General features: G+C 42.9%; 1 protein-coding gene across 4 annotated transcripts in view; it reads left to right on the top strand.

Annotated features, from left to right (window-relative positions):
- The window catches only part of HSPBAP1 (HSPB1 associated protein 1), a 75,166-nt gene that overhangs the window by 28,784 nt on the left and 31,476 nt on the right, over positions 1–14,906 (top strand). For all 4 annotated transcript variants that reach the window (XM_077830211.1, XM_077830208.1, XM_077830209.1 and 1 more), the window contains exons 2-3: positions 1,369–1,554; positions 13,297–13,481. In XM_077830211.1, the coding sequence (XP_077686337.1) occupies positions 1,369–1,554; positions 13,297–13,481 (371 nt within the window). The remainder of the gene's footprint in view (positions 1–1,368; positions 1,555–13,296; positions 13,482–14,906) is intronic.

The raw sequence follows: 14,906 nt of genomic DNA, 5'->3' as shown, positions 1-14,906 counted from the left end.
GGAACCTCCAGGCACTACACCAGTGAAAGTATTTATTCATTAATTAATAATTGGCTCTTTCATGGCATTGCCATGAACCTAGAGTGAAGGCCAGCATAGCGTACTGCCCTAGGAGCAGCCTACTAGGGAGACTCACATTCACAATCACCTTCCCAGCCACTCTGAAGAGAGAGTACACTATGTTAGGACTATACCTAGTGCAAGGTACGTCTTCTGATATGCTGGCACAGCTATGCTGCCTAACACACCGGAGGGGCAGAGGGTGTAGAACCAAGACGCCATCCCTTCCCACACACATTGTGGTGATGGGAGAACTACTGGCTCTGCAGATCCTGCTTCCCCTCCCGTACTTGGAGTGGTGGTAGGGGAAATTGGCACAAGGGAGTAAGGGGCCACTTTACGACATGCTTAGGCACTGTGCAGCATGGGCCATCATTTGGCCCAAAATTATACATATATAATTTTAAAAAGGAGGAGGAGGAAATTGGCAGGGTTGGGTGTGACAAAACAAAAGTATTAGTCCTTCTCAATTTTTTGCATTCTGTGGATACAAATTCTGGATGAGTTAATTTTAATAGAAGTTAGAGTAATGAATTTATAATTTTTATGATCCAGAGATGTAGTCCACTGCCTCAGAACTGTGGAGCTGTTATCTTTTTTTTAAAGAAACTTTCCCTCTCAACACGTCCCGAAAGGGAAGTTGTTGTAAAACTGCCGAGTTTATAAAAGGTTGCCAACTTTTCAGCTTGACAGTTTCAGTGGGTCATATAAATCTTTCCACAACTAAGGACTAAATTGAAATCTGGGTTTAGCATAGTCCTTGGATTGGCACAATTTTTGTCTTTTAAAAACCTGTAGGTGAAAATAATTTAAAATAGATCTATATCTATCTTTTGAGATATCTGCTGTTGTGATTGCACTGCAAGGAATGTTTAATTCATTGGTTAAAATCAGATGCATTAGGCACTCTGTGTGCCATCTCTGATGGTACGCTGCACTTTTCAGAAGGAACCCTGCACAGAAGGAATGTCAGTCATTAAATTTATATTCTCTAAACTTTGGACATTAATCACAAAGCTCTTAATTGTCAGAGTAATTCTAAACCACTGGGCTACCTTCTACATTAGGGAACTGAAAATCATAAATATTTACCAGTGTTTTGTATTCTGGGTGTAAATGTGCCTCTTTAAATTCTAATTTTAGGATAGGGAATGACCTCTCTCGAATTGCAATAGAATTTTCATTAAACAAATATAACAAGTACATGGAAAAAATCAACCATCGTCGAGCGAGCTATTAATAATTTGTGGGGGTTTTTTCCACACAGTGTGAAATAATCTCTCTACAACTATTTGTTTCTTTCCAAAGGTGAAAACGTGAAACCTTTTACTCCAGAGAAAGCCAAGGAAATTGTGATGTCTCTACAACAACCTGCAGTGTTTTGTAACATGGTTTTTGATTGGCCAGCATTACATTGGAATGCTAAATATCTTTCTGAGGTGTTGGATGGAAAGAAAATACAGTTTAGGATGGGAATGAAGAAAACGGACACAGGTAGGATTTTAGATGGCATTAGGTTACATTTAGAAATTCTGTTTAATATCCTCCTTAATCCTCTGCAGTGCTTTCATGCCAAATGTTCTTTTCACAGTACGTTACATATAACAAAGATTGTGGGTGAGAGCAATGAAATGGGAGGTTTGTTTTACCCAGTGATGTCTCATCTTTCTCTCTCACCGGCTCTTTTTTTCCTTTTTAACATTTGGATCAGTAAGTCTAATGGTTAGAGCTGACTTCTGAGAATCATAAATTCTGGTTTCCTTTCCTTGCTCTGTTACATAATTGCTGTGTGGTCATCCTTAAATCACTTAGATGATTTAGATTGTAGATGATGATTTAGATGTTCAGAGGTGTTGAGCATCTGTACTCCCATCCCCATAGGAGTTGCTGGGCTGAGCATATTTGAAAATCATGCCATTAACCAATCTGTTTCTTCATCTGTAAAATGCAGATAATCCTCATCTGTTTTATGGGGAGTTTAATTACTGTTTGTTAAAACATTTTGAGATACTCTGATAAAAGATGCTATAGAAGTACAAAGTGTTAATAAAAGCATTTGTCATAGCCACTCTGAGCTTCAAGACAGCATAGAAATGCAACCTCCCACTTTAAGAATATGACTTGGGTTAATTGTGGCTTTGCCGAAAGCCCCATGTATACCCTGCCTCAACAGCAGACTGAAAAGTAGATTGTGAGTCAAAGCCACAGCCTGCCTCCTACTTTCTCCCTGCTCAGGAGGTTGGGATATACTTTGCTCCATCCCTACATCTGCTCCAGGGCACACCCCCAGCTCAGAGGTGCAGCTGCACTAGCCATTGTGTTGGAAGGGCAGAACCAAAGCTCTATCCCTGTGTGTGGAGGAGGGGTGGAATGAAGCAGCCTTTTAGAGGGCTACTGTCTGTGGTTACATTCGGGTCCAGACAGGACATTATTGAACAGCTCTGAGTCTATCCAGTAGAGGGCAGTGTCACACACACTAGCTAACTAATTAGGAAGATTTTATTTATTTATTTAATGAGTCAATGCAAGACCAGGAAGTTAAAAGTATGTAACAAGTATAATGAGATACTAACAGCCATGGAATTGACAAAGTATATGTTGGGTTATTGTAGAATACAAGAACTGTCAGATATGTACTACTTAGCATTTTATGTTTTCAAAGCACTTTACAAACAAGAATTAATCTTCACTTCACCCCTTTGACATGTAGACTCGTGGTGAGAGCATTGGACTGATAGGAGACCTGGGTATTAGTCTATTCCTGGCTATGCCACCCACCTACTGGGTGACCTTCAGCATGTCATTCCCCTGTGCCTCAGTTTCCCCATATGTAAAATGGGGATAATGACACTGACTTCATTTGTAAAGCTCTTTAAGATCTATTGATAAAAAGTGTTATACAAGCAGCCATTATTATTATCATAGCCATTTCACAGATGGTACCATATTGATACCAATGGAACTAGCACAATACAGGTAATGGCCATGAAGCTCTCCACAATGCTCTGGTAATGTACTTCCACCTTAACATGGAGGAAACACTAATAGGAATGAAAGGGTAATTTAGTCTCAGTGTCTGTCAAATCTTAGGCATCTTCCTTGAGGTTGGTAACTAGAGTTCTAGTTGTGAACACCTGTCAAGAATTGGACTGACACCAACTTACTTGATAAGAGTCCTCATATATCAATGACTTTCAGTCATCATGGATTCAAAACAGTTATCGTTTTCATATTTTAAGATAAAAGTCCTCCTATGTCTGGCCCTTCATTGCTGATCCCTGGAGGCAGCCGGTCTCTAGGAAATCAGTTTTGTCTCCAGGATCACACCATTAAATGCTAATAGAGATTGCAAATGTCTTTAAGAAAATGAGTAGAGCCCTCTGGGGTTGTACTGTAGCTAAGTGAGGATCTTGTAACAGAAAGCATTACATTTTAAGAATTTGTTAGATAAGCCACCTAAGAGTCTAAAGTAATATATTTGTGTGTATTGTTGCTAGAAATAAGTAGGTTTTTTGCTGTCTTGTGCATTAACATTGTTTTTCTGAGGGGTGTGCTTGGCCCTTTCTTTCCTATCACTGTTATCCAGATCCAGGGTCACTTGTCCAGACAAAAATGAGGTGCTGATGGTACGATAGATTCTAGGGAGGAACTGGAGGATATAGCAAAAATTATATTGGCCCCTCTGATTGAGTGTGTTCACCTGCCATTAGTCACCTGAGTTTACAATTTAAGGGTGTTAGATGATTCTAGCCATGGTCAGCATAACAGCCAGGATGGCTTGTTCCATCCAGGCCTGGCTAGGAGGTTGCAAACATTCATTTCAGATATAGATATGGTCTATGTTCATTGCCTCAAGATTAGACTATTGGTATGTGCTCCGCCTGGGGTTACACCTGAAATCCATTCAGAAACTGGTTCAAAGTGAGACAAATTGCTTGTTTAAAGGGGGATTTTGTTGCAAGCCAACAGTATTATCACTCTAAACTGCACTGGCTGCCTATTGGTTTCTGGCAGGAGTTTAAGATGGTGATTTTGATCTGTAAAGCCCTAAGTGGCCTGGGACCTGCCTACCTGAGAGACCACCTATTACTTTCTAACACAGTCAAGCTGTAGCTTGTGGAAGCTCCCAAACTGAAACTAATTCAGTATAAAAGAAAGGGAGCTGCTGGCAAGCGCCTGGCTCTGCACTTGCTTTTCCTGTTAGTCTGAAATAGCCAGTAGCCAACTGATCTTCAGTGTATGTTCCATGGGCCAGATGTGGAGAACAAGCAAGATATCTGTATTGTATGTATGAATACGATAGGTGCCTCAGCTTACCTGCTGATCTTATTCTGTCTGACTACACAAAGTTATATCAAAGAAGGCTGTTAGGAAAAAACAAGCAGGGAATAAAAACAATGACAAAGATTCATCCAGAGAGAATACCAAGGGTGCTCGAGAGATTATTGATCAGGAAATGCCTACCTGCCTAGCTCTAGCCAGATTAACAGCTTTATTTTCTCAAGGCCAGAATTTAGGATCAAAGGGACATTAAACCACCAAAGCCCGCTGCCTAGAGCAGTGGTTCCCAAACTGGGGTTTGTGAACCCCTGGGGATTTGCAGAACATTACAGGGGTTCGACAGAAAAATTTCACTAATGGCAACCAGAGGACCCTGGGAGAGTGGGGCAGGGCAGTTTGGGCTGGCAGCCCGAGCCCTGCCCTGTCAGCGGGGGAGCCAGCAGCCCGAACCCCAGCGCTCCGCCCGAGGCTGGCAACCCAAGCCCCAGGAAGAGCGGGGCCGGGCAATTGGGGTTGGCAGCCCGAGCCCCGGCGGTCAGCGGGACCTGCAGCCTGAGCTCAGTGGAGCTCAGTTGACCAGGGCAGTCAATGGGGTTCAGCAGCAGGAGACGTGCGGAGGAAATTTAAACTTAAATCCCTGGAAATATTCATTTTTAGGAGGGGGTTCACGAGATTTCACAATTTAGTGAAAGGAGTTCGCTGGCTGTTAAAGTTTGGGAACCACTGGCCTAGAAGAAGGTGGGGGGAGCAGGTAGCAGCTGCTGAAGGTTAGTTTCTGACAGGATATGCTTGCGCTGCAATCAGGAGATGTGGTTGCAGCATGTATAGACATACCCAAACTAGCTGCACAGTCTCTCTCTGCCAGCCCAGAGATGGAGATAGCTGGACTGAGGGGAGCTTAGCAAAACTTGCAAGGAAAGAATAAAGTTTATGTGAGACAAAATGCATATAGACTTTCATTGTTTTGACCCTTTTCTCTGCTTGCTACAATACCTTTGGATGAATAAACAATAGGAGAAGAAGCTGGTTTGGGGTCCCATTAATCAACTGTGGGCCACAGACTCCTAGAGAAAAGTTTTCTTGTAGGCGCCAAATAGAGCTGGCCCTATTGTATTACACAGTTGGGAAACAGGGAGCCGCAACGCATAGATCCGGTCCAAAAGTAGTTGAATTGTGGGGTTCCAGCCTCAAAAGAGGCGAAAGCCAAACCTGTCACCTGAGAGGTGCAGTCAAGAGGGCCTGCGAAGGGAACTGAAATGCATCATGCCCTGTAACCATGACACCATCTGCTAAGGCGCTGGGGGAAGGCTGGGGGCTTGGGTGGTAATGGGATGCCGGATGCGGTGGTCTACTCTTTGGATGTTTACAACCCTGGCTATTTAATTTAATTTTGGTATAGAATCATAGAATATCAGGGTTGGAAGGGACCTCAGGAGGTCATCTAGTCCAACCCCCTGCTCAAAGCAGGACCAATCCCCAATTAAATCATCCCAGCCAGGGCTTTGTCAAGCCTGACCTTAAAACTTCTAAGGAAGGAGATTCTACCGCCTCCCTAGGTAACGCATTCCAGTGTTTCACCACCCTCCTAGTGAAAAAGTTTTTCCTAATATCCAACCTAAACCTCCCGCACTGCAACTTGAGACCATTACTCCTTGTCCTGTCCTCTTCTACCACTGAGAATAGTCTAGAACCATCCTCTTTGGAACCACCTCTCAGGTAGTGGAAAGTAGCTATCAAATCCCCCCTCATTCTTCTCTTCTGCAGACTAAACAATCCCAGTTCCCTCAGCCTCTCCTCATAAGTCATGTGTTCCAGACCCCTAATCATTTTTGTTGCCCTTCGCTGGACTCTCCCCAATTTTTCCACATCCTTCTTGTAGTGTGGGGCCCAAAACTGGACACAGTACTCCAGATGAGGCCTCACCAATGTCGAATAGAGGGAACGATCACATCCCTCGATCTGCTGGCTATGCCCCTACTTATACAACCCAAAATGCCATTGGCTTTCTTGGCAACAAGGGCACACTGCTGACTCATATCCAGCTTCTCGTCCACTGTCACCCCTAGGTCCTTTTCCACAGAACTGCTGTCTAGCCATTCGGTCCCTAGTCTGTAACGGTGCATTGGGTTCTTCCGTCCTAAGTGCAGGACCCTGCACTTATCCTTGTTGAACCTCATCAGATTTCTTTTGGCCCAATCCTCCAATTTGTCTAGGTCCCTCTGTATCCTATCCCTGCCCTCCAGCGTATCTACCACTCCTCCTAGTTTAGTATCATCCACAAATTTGCTGAGAGTGCAATCCACACCATCCTCCAGACCATTTATGAAGATATTGAACAAAACTGGCCCCAGGACCGACCTTTGGGGCACTCCACTTGATACTGGCTGCCAACTAGACATGGAGCCATTAATCACTACCCGTTGAGCCTGACAATCTAGCCAACTTTCAACCCACCTTATAGTGCATTCATCCAGCCCATACTTCTTTAACTTGCTGACAAGAATACTGTGGGAGACCATGTCAAAAGCTTTGCTAAAGTCAAAAAACAATACATGCACTGCTTTCCCTTCATCCACAGAACCAGTAATCTCATCTTAGAAGGCGATTAGATTAGTCAGGCATGACCTTCCCTTGGTGAATCCATGCTGACTGTTCCTGATCACTTTCCTCTCGTGTAAGTGCTTCAGGATTGATTCCTTGAGGACCTGCTCCATGATTTTTCCAGGGACTGAGGTGAGGCTGACTGGCCTATAGTTCCCAGGATCCTCCATCTTCCCTTTTTTAAAGATTGGCACTACATTAGCCTTTTTCCAGTTATCCGGGACTTCCCCCGTTCGCCACGAGTTTTCAGAGATAATGGCCAATGGCTCTGCAATCACAGCCGCCAATTCCTTTAGCACTCTCGGATGCAACGCGTCCGGCCTCATAGACTTGTGCACGTCCATCTTTTCTACATAGTCCCTAACCACCTCTTTCTCCACAGAGGGCTGGCCACCTACTCCCCATGCTGTGATGCCCAGCGCAGCAGTCTGGGAGTTGACCTTGTTCGTGAAGACAGAGGCAAAAAAAGCATTGAGTACATTAGCTTTTTCCACATCCTCTGTCACTAGGTTGCCTCCCTCATTCAGTAAGGGGCCCACACTTTCCTTGGCTTTCTTCTTGTTGCCACCATACCTGAAGAAACCCTTCTTGTTACTCTTAATATCTCTTGCTAGCTGCAACTCCAGGTGTGATTTGGCCTTCCTGATTTCATTCCTACATGCCCGAGCAATAATATTATACTCTTCCCTGGTCAGTTGTCCTATCTTCCACTTCTTGTAAGCTTCTTTTTTGTGTTTAAGATCTGCAAGGATTTCACTGTTAAGCCAAACTGGTCGCCTGCCATATTTACAATTCTTTTGACACATCGGGATGGTTCGTCCCTGTAACCTCAATAGGGATTCCTTGAAATACAGCCAGCTCTCCTGGACTCCTTTCCCCTTCATGTTAGTCCCCCAGGGGATCCTACCCATCAGTTCCCTGAGGAAGTCGAAGTCTGCTTTCCTGAAGTCCAGGGTCCGTATTCTGCTGCTTACCTTTCTTCCCTGTGTCAGGATCCTGAACTCAACCAACTCATGGTCACTGCCTCCCAGATTCCCATCCACTTTTGCTTCCCCCACTAATTCTTCCCGGTTTGTGAGCAGCAGGTCAAGAAAAGCTCCCCCTCTAGTTGGTTCCTCTAGCACTTGCACCAGGAAATTGTCCCCTACATTATCCAAAAACTTCCTGGATTGTCTATGCACCGCTGTAGTGCTTTCCCAGCAGATATCAGGAAGATTAAAGTCGCCCATGAGAACCAGGGTGTGCGATCTAGCTTCTGCGAGTTGCCGGTAGAAAGCCTCATCCACCTCATCCCCCTGGTCTGGTGGTCTATAGCAGACTCCCACCACTACATCACTCTTGTTGCTCACACTTCTAACCTTAATCCAGAGACACTCAGGTTTTTCTGCAGTTTCATACCGGAGCTCTGAGCAGTCAGACCTTAAAACTTCTAAGGAAGGAGATTCTACCGCCTCCCTAGGTAACGCATTCCAGTGCTTCACCACCCTCCTAGTGAAAAAGTTTTTCCTAATATCCAACCTAAACCTCCCCCACTGCAACTTGAATCCATTATTCCTTGTTCTGTCATCTGCTGCCACTGAGGACAATCTAGATCCATCCTCTTTGGAACCCTGTTTCAGGTAGTTGAAAGCAGCTATCAAATCCCCCCTCATTCTTCTCTCCTGCAGACTAAACAATCCCAGTTCCCTCAGCCTCTCCTCATAAGTCATGTGTTCCAGTCCCCTAATCATTTTTGTTGCCCTCCCCTGGACGCTTTCCAATTTTTCCACATCCTTCTATGTGAGTGTGTGTGTGCTTTGTTATACTGTTAAGTAGTTATTCTCTGCATGGATTGTTATTTTTAAATACTTAAGGTCCCTAGAAGTGTGGATGGATGTTTTGTAGGGTGGTTTTTGGTTTTTTGTGGTTTTTTTTAACATAAATCAAAATAAATAAAAAGGTGGAGCCATGCACCTTTATTGGAGCCTTCAGGTACTGCATTTTCCATACTTCTACTTAGAGGCCCTGCATTGCAGACACCATCCTTCTGGATGGAACAGCAATTAGCATCATACAGTCAGAGAAATGTAGGGCAGGAAGAGACCACAAGAGGTCTTCTAGTCCATCCCTTTTCACTGAATCAGGATTAAATGTACCTAGACCATCCCTGCTAGGTATTTGTCTAACCAGTTCTTAAAACCCTACAGTGACAGGGTTTGTGTAACCTCCTTAGGTAATCCTATTTCAGTGCTTAACTATCCTTATAATTAGGAAGTTTTTCCTAATATTTAACCTAAATCTCCCTTGCTACAAATTACAACAATTACTTCTTGTACTACCCTCAATGAACATGGAGAACAATTGATCACTAACCTCTTTATCACAACTTTTTACATATTTGAAGACTTATCTCCCCTCTCAGCCGTCTGTTAATGCCAGTGCTTAAGCAGGTAGGTGAGATGATGTTCTGCACAAACTACTCCATTTTATTAACAAGTTTGAGTTCACAGCACTAGTGCAGGGAATGAGAGATCAGTGACAGGCATCAAACTCAGATATCATCAATGTACAGCACTGCTAGCCCAGTTTAGAGTTGTTTGGTTTAGTCTAAGAATTCTCATTTTTAAAATTCTTCAGTCACTAAATAGTCAGAAGCCTGTTCGTGTTCTTGCTTTCCAATTCTGATCACTGACAATTGCATGCATGCTGCTGTAGACTTCTCCGTTTTTCTAGACTTTCTAAATACTTGCTTTTGTTGTTGTTTATTATTCATTATCCACAGTGCGATAGATGCTGAACCAAACGTAAATTAAACCAAGATCCCTGTCCTGAGGAAGTTACAGCCTAGAAGCAACAGTCTTCAACGGTCTGGAGGACTTACTGTTCATAGTTGGAATTTTTCAAATAAAGCTTTGTGTGAAATACATGGAAAGTTAGAAATACCCTTATTTCTTCACTTTAAAATAGTTGCTTCTGTCTTATCTCATAAACAGGCAGTGTCATGAGCACTCTTTGTTCTCATCAAAATAATTCAGATATTGAGCTGCCTTCAATAGTTCTGATACCTTTTATGTAATTTTTACATCAGCCCATCCTTTAGCAAAATGATGTACACTGCATTAATGACTGGATATTTGGAGGCAGCATTCACCTGCAACACATAGGATGAATCAGAAATAAGATTTTAAGGTGGGGCAGAGGAGTTTCTTGTGTCTTCAGTGCAGTTCTTGTGCAGGGAAAAGTGATTTCTGGAGGAAGCCCTTATATCGCACCAAGCCAAGTTATATATTGCTAAATACTAAGCTTATCTGACATTCGTAGCTAATAAACTTGAAAATAAGCTGGACGGAGAGCTGCTACCAACACTACTACAGTGGAAAACGACAGGGTGATAGTGAAAGTTTGTAAGGGCTTGTCTTCACTACCGCTGGAGCGCATCTGATGAAGACACGCTGTGCCAACGGGACAGCACTCTCCCACCAGCTCAATTACTCCACCTCAATGGGAGGCGGAAGCTATGTTGGTGGGAGAGTGTCTCCTGCTGATAGTTCAGTGTAGACGCTGCTTTAAGTCGATCTAACTTACGATGCTCGGGGGGGGTGGGTGGCTTTTTCACACCCCAGAGTGATATAAGTTGCATCGATGTATGAGACTGTATGGGAATTGCCATGATAACAAAATCAGAGCAATGAGGAATTTCCCCAGAGCTCTTACTATTGTGCAAGAATAAAAGGATTCCCTTATTAAGCAGCTGCGTGCAAGTTGTCCAAGGTTAAATTACTGCTGTTTCATTGCCATTCAGGCAGCCTGTAGTAATTTTTTCCATTAATAATGGTTGTAGTACAGTATGTAATCTTTCATTTTACAGTCTGGATAAGTATATCTGAAGCTGGCAGGACTAGCTGTGATGGGAAATGAAGGTCTCTGATAAGCCAAAGGTGATGAGCACTATGGTACAGCAACGTACGCCTTCCCATGTTACTTGACCTTGACCTGAAATAGTGTACCAGAATCTTCCTGGGACACGAGGGCAATGATAGTAAAACCAGTGTTCATGCTGATTCTTCTGTGCAGTGAAGACTTAAAATGCTCTGGTCTGTAATGGTGCCAAGCTTTATGGTAACAGAACTGATGATGCTGGTGATTTAACAGACTCACACAGTTGTTCCAACCCTGGGTTCTATTTTTTTCCCCATCCTACTTGCTAAGGGTTTTCAGACATGCTTAGCATTAGCCTAACTCTGCTCCTGCTGAAGTCAATGATAAAAATCTGCCATTGACTTCAATGGGAGCAGAGAGAGCCAACGTTGGGAGCTTTGCAAAATCCCACCCAAAGGGGGAAATTCACCCATTAGCACAGAGCCCACTCAAAGACTTTTGTGCCGGGGGACTGCCATCATACCCCTAGCACAGGGCACATGTTTGAAGGCAGAGTAGCTGTGCAAGGGGACCTGTGCAGTGGGGAGGTGGCTTCCATATCTGCTCTGAATACATTTGTGTGAAGGAAAGAGTTCAGGGCCTCTGACTCCACTGTTACATGAATCCATTGGCTAGGAATCCCAGTGTACAAGGCATGGCGGTACTGTGGACATTATTTCAAACTAAAGGCTGGAAAAGCAGCCATAGCACAGCTGCACTGCAGCCTACCCCAGATTTGGGATTGAATAACATCCTCTTCAGCAGCTTTTTATTAATACATTCCAAAGCCAGAAGGGACCATTGTGGGCATCTAGTCTGACCTCCTGTATAACACAGGCCATAGAACTTCCCCAAAACAATTCCTACAGCAGATCTTTTTGGAAAATATCCAATCATGATTTTAAAATTATCAGTGATGGGGAATCCACCACAACCCTTGATAAGTTGTTCCAGTGGTTAACTGCTCTGACTGTTAAAAAATGAAACCTTATTTCCTGTCTGAATTTGTCTAGCTTCAACTTCCAGCCATTGACTCATGTTATCCCTCTGTTAGATTGAAGACCCCATTATTAAAGATTTGTTACCCATGTAGCTTAAAGAGTGTAATCAAGTCACCGCCTTAACCTTCTCTTTCTTAAGTGACATAAATTGTGGTCCCTGAATCTATCATTATAAGGCATGTTTTCTTATTTAATCATTCTCATGGCTCTTCTCTGAACCCTCTCCAATTTATAAAAATCCTTCTTGAATTGTGGACCCCAGAACTGGACATAGTATTCCAGCAGCGGTCAGGCCAGAGCCAAATACAGAGGTATAATAACTTCCCGAACTCCTACTCAAGATCCCCCTGTTTATGCATTCAAGGATTGCTTTAACCCTTTTGGCCACAGCGTCATGCTAGGAGCTCAAGTTCAGCTGATTATCCCCCACAAATCGCAAATCTTTACTGACTTGGTCATATGGATTATCTGTAATAATTAGACTTGATCCACCTATTTATTTTGGTTGCTTCTGTTGTGGTACTTTTCCTCTTGCCACTGTTCTCTGCACATGCAGATCAACACAATAGGATTTTGGGCAGAGGGATGGGTGTATTTGTGCGCTATTTTGAATCAAAATTCAAACCTTTTGCCAGAAGCCCTCCACATGTGGACTAATGATCCCTTTTCGCCTAGCACAATGAAGGCTCCAAGGCATTTATAGCATAGATCTTTGTGGCTGTACTTTATGTCCTGAACAAAGTTTTAAAAATATTTCCCAAACAGAGTTAGATACAGAGCGTTTTTCACTGCTTTTCCAAACAGCCATTCTGTCAGCTTCAGTGAATTCAGCCTTGCAAGCTGATTCCCATTTGTGGAAGTACTTTAAATCTTTTTTTTTTTAATACATAAAAATTACCTATCCTGTGTGTATATTCCTGAGGAAAGAATGCTTCTTCAATTGGGGTAATGGTCCTAGTGAATCTTTTATGGCTGGCAAGATGCTTTATCCATAAGTGCTGAAAAATAATGACAGCCTTTCAGGTGCATTATTGAACATGTGTAGGGATCCACTATTTGCTGCTTCTGTAAAATGATGCTGATTTAGTTATTCCCTTAGATGAGAGGAGAAAAGTTAGAGTCCAGCTCCATAAATCAAAGAAGCCTCAATAAAGGGAAGGAGGGGGGGAACGTGTGAGAGAGAGAAACTTTTTAAAGAGAGAGACCAATTAAAGGACAGACTGACTGTCAATTGTGTTAAATTAGTTATGAGATTGGTGCTGTGGTCTATTTTCAGTTATGTGTTGGGCTGAGGCAACTGAGCTAATTTCACTTTGGATTTTTTATTGCATTTAATCAGTGGGCCGAGCTGAGATGAAGTTATTGTTTCGTCCACTAAAGTGCTTCACCCTATCTCTATTTTTATAGCTCTGTGTTCAGTATGCATGTAATGTTATCTTCTCTTATATTGCTCCAGCTCCTCAATTTGAAACCAAGTGCAGTTATGTGGAAGCTACACTTGAAGAGTTTTTGGCCTGGACTTGTGGACAGCCTACTTGTGTCTCTAGACCATTCAGTTGCTACGATTTCTCCAAATATTGGACTTATGCTGACTATAAATATATTGCTATGATATTTGAAGACAAGACGGAAATTTTCAAGGTAAACCGTTAACTTTACCTTCAACTCAGAACTATGCAGGAAAATGTCCTAAAGGTGTTGGTTAATTATTGTAAGTGATTTATTATAGTTTTTTAAATCTGTCTAGCCTTTTCACTTCTCTATTCCTTTCACCAATTTTTTAGTTTTATTGGCTACTTATTTATTTTGATTTCAGTCTAACAAAAATATTACACCAAAGAGCACCCATCTCAAGCTTGGGGAACTCTTGACATACATTTAAAAACACAGCACTATCGGAGTTACAAAACAAATTGTCTAAAGCAGCTGTAACTTCTTCCTCCCACCCAACCACACATAATTTTGGGTTTGATCTAGACACCACTGAAGATAATGGGTGTCTGGTTTTCCACTGACTTTTGTGGGCTTTGGATTATGCCCTTAAATTGCCGTTTATGTGACCTGTACAGCTTAAAACCTCCACTGCTTTCTTTATTTAAGATGTGAGTATGAGGTTTGATTATTCCACTAATATGAGAAACAATTGGCATGCATGATAGTTTACAGACTGAGGCCCTGATGCTGCAGTTGGATCAATGCAGGAAGACCATTACGTTTGTGTGCAGCTCTATTAACTTCAGTAGAGCTCCATTGGCCCAAAGATCCCATCTACACAGATCCAGTTGCAGCATCAAGACCATAATACAGTTTCACTGCCATTTTGTTCAGCTGCATACTGACTCAGGAGGCACACAGTTCCTCATTAAGTAATTCTTGAAGACCAGTTTTCAGAGTAACAGCCGTGTTAGTCTGTATTCGCAGAAAGAAAAGGAGTACTTGTGGCACCTTAGAGACTAACCAATTTATTTGAGCATAAGCTTTCGTGAGCTACAGCATCCGATGAAGTGAGCTGTAGCTTACGAAAGCTTATGCTCAAATAAATTGGTTAGTCTCTAAGGTGCCACAAGTACTCCTCTTGAAGACCAATGCACAAGTGTTTGCAGGATTATGCCCTTACTATTCATGAAAGTGCTAAAATACATGAGAGTAGCCCATTCTTGAAAGGATGAGCACGCATCCACGCCAAAGTTTTGGGACACATTGCAAGTTTTCTCCAGGCCCTCTCTACCTTGCACTCTCTTCTACAGCATGTCAAACATATTGCCAGTGCTTAATAAATAATACAGTACAAGTTGAACTCTAAATGTTGGGGTGTTTACTCTCTGCAAATGTCAGCATGATTCATGAAGGGAATTCTCTCTAGGTAAACAAGATTTGAAGCTCCAGCACCATTTCAGGCTTGCCCAGACTCTACATCAGTGGTTCTCAAAGCCGGTCCGCCGCTTGTTCAGGGAAAACCCTTGGCGCGCCAGACCGGTTTGTTTACCTGCCATGTCTGCAGGTTTGGCCGATCACGGCTCCCACTGGCTGTGGTTCACCGCTCCAGGCCAGTGGGGGCTGCGGGAA

The sequence above is a fragment of the Eretmochelys imbricata genome, chromosome 11 (genome assembly GCF_965152235.1).
Source record: "Eretmochelys imbricata isolate rEreImb1 chromosome 11, rEreImb1.hap1, whole genome shotgun sequence".
In the NCBI taxonomy this organism is placed as follows: Eukaryota; Metazoa; Chordata; order Testudines; family Cheloniidae; genus Eretmochelys; species Eretmochelys imbricata.
The sequence above is the reverse complement of the archived record's forward strand: the minus strand, read 5'-3'. Positions and strand labels throughout refer to the sequence as shown.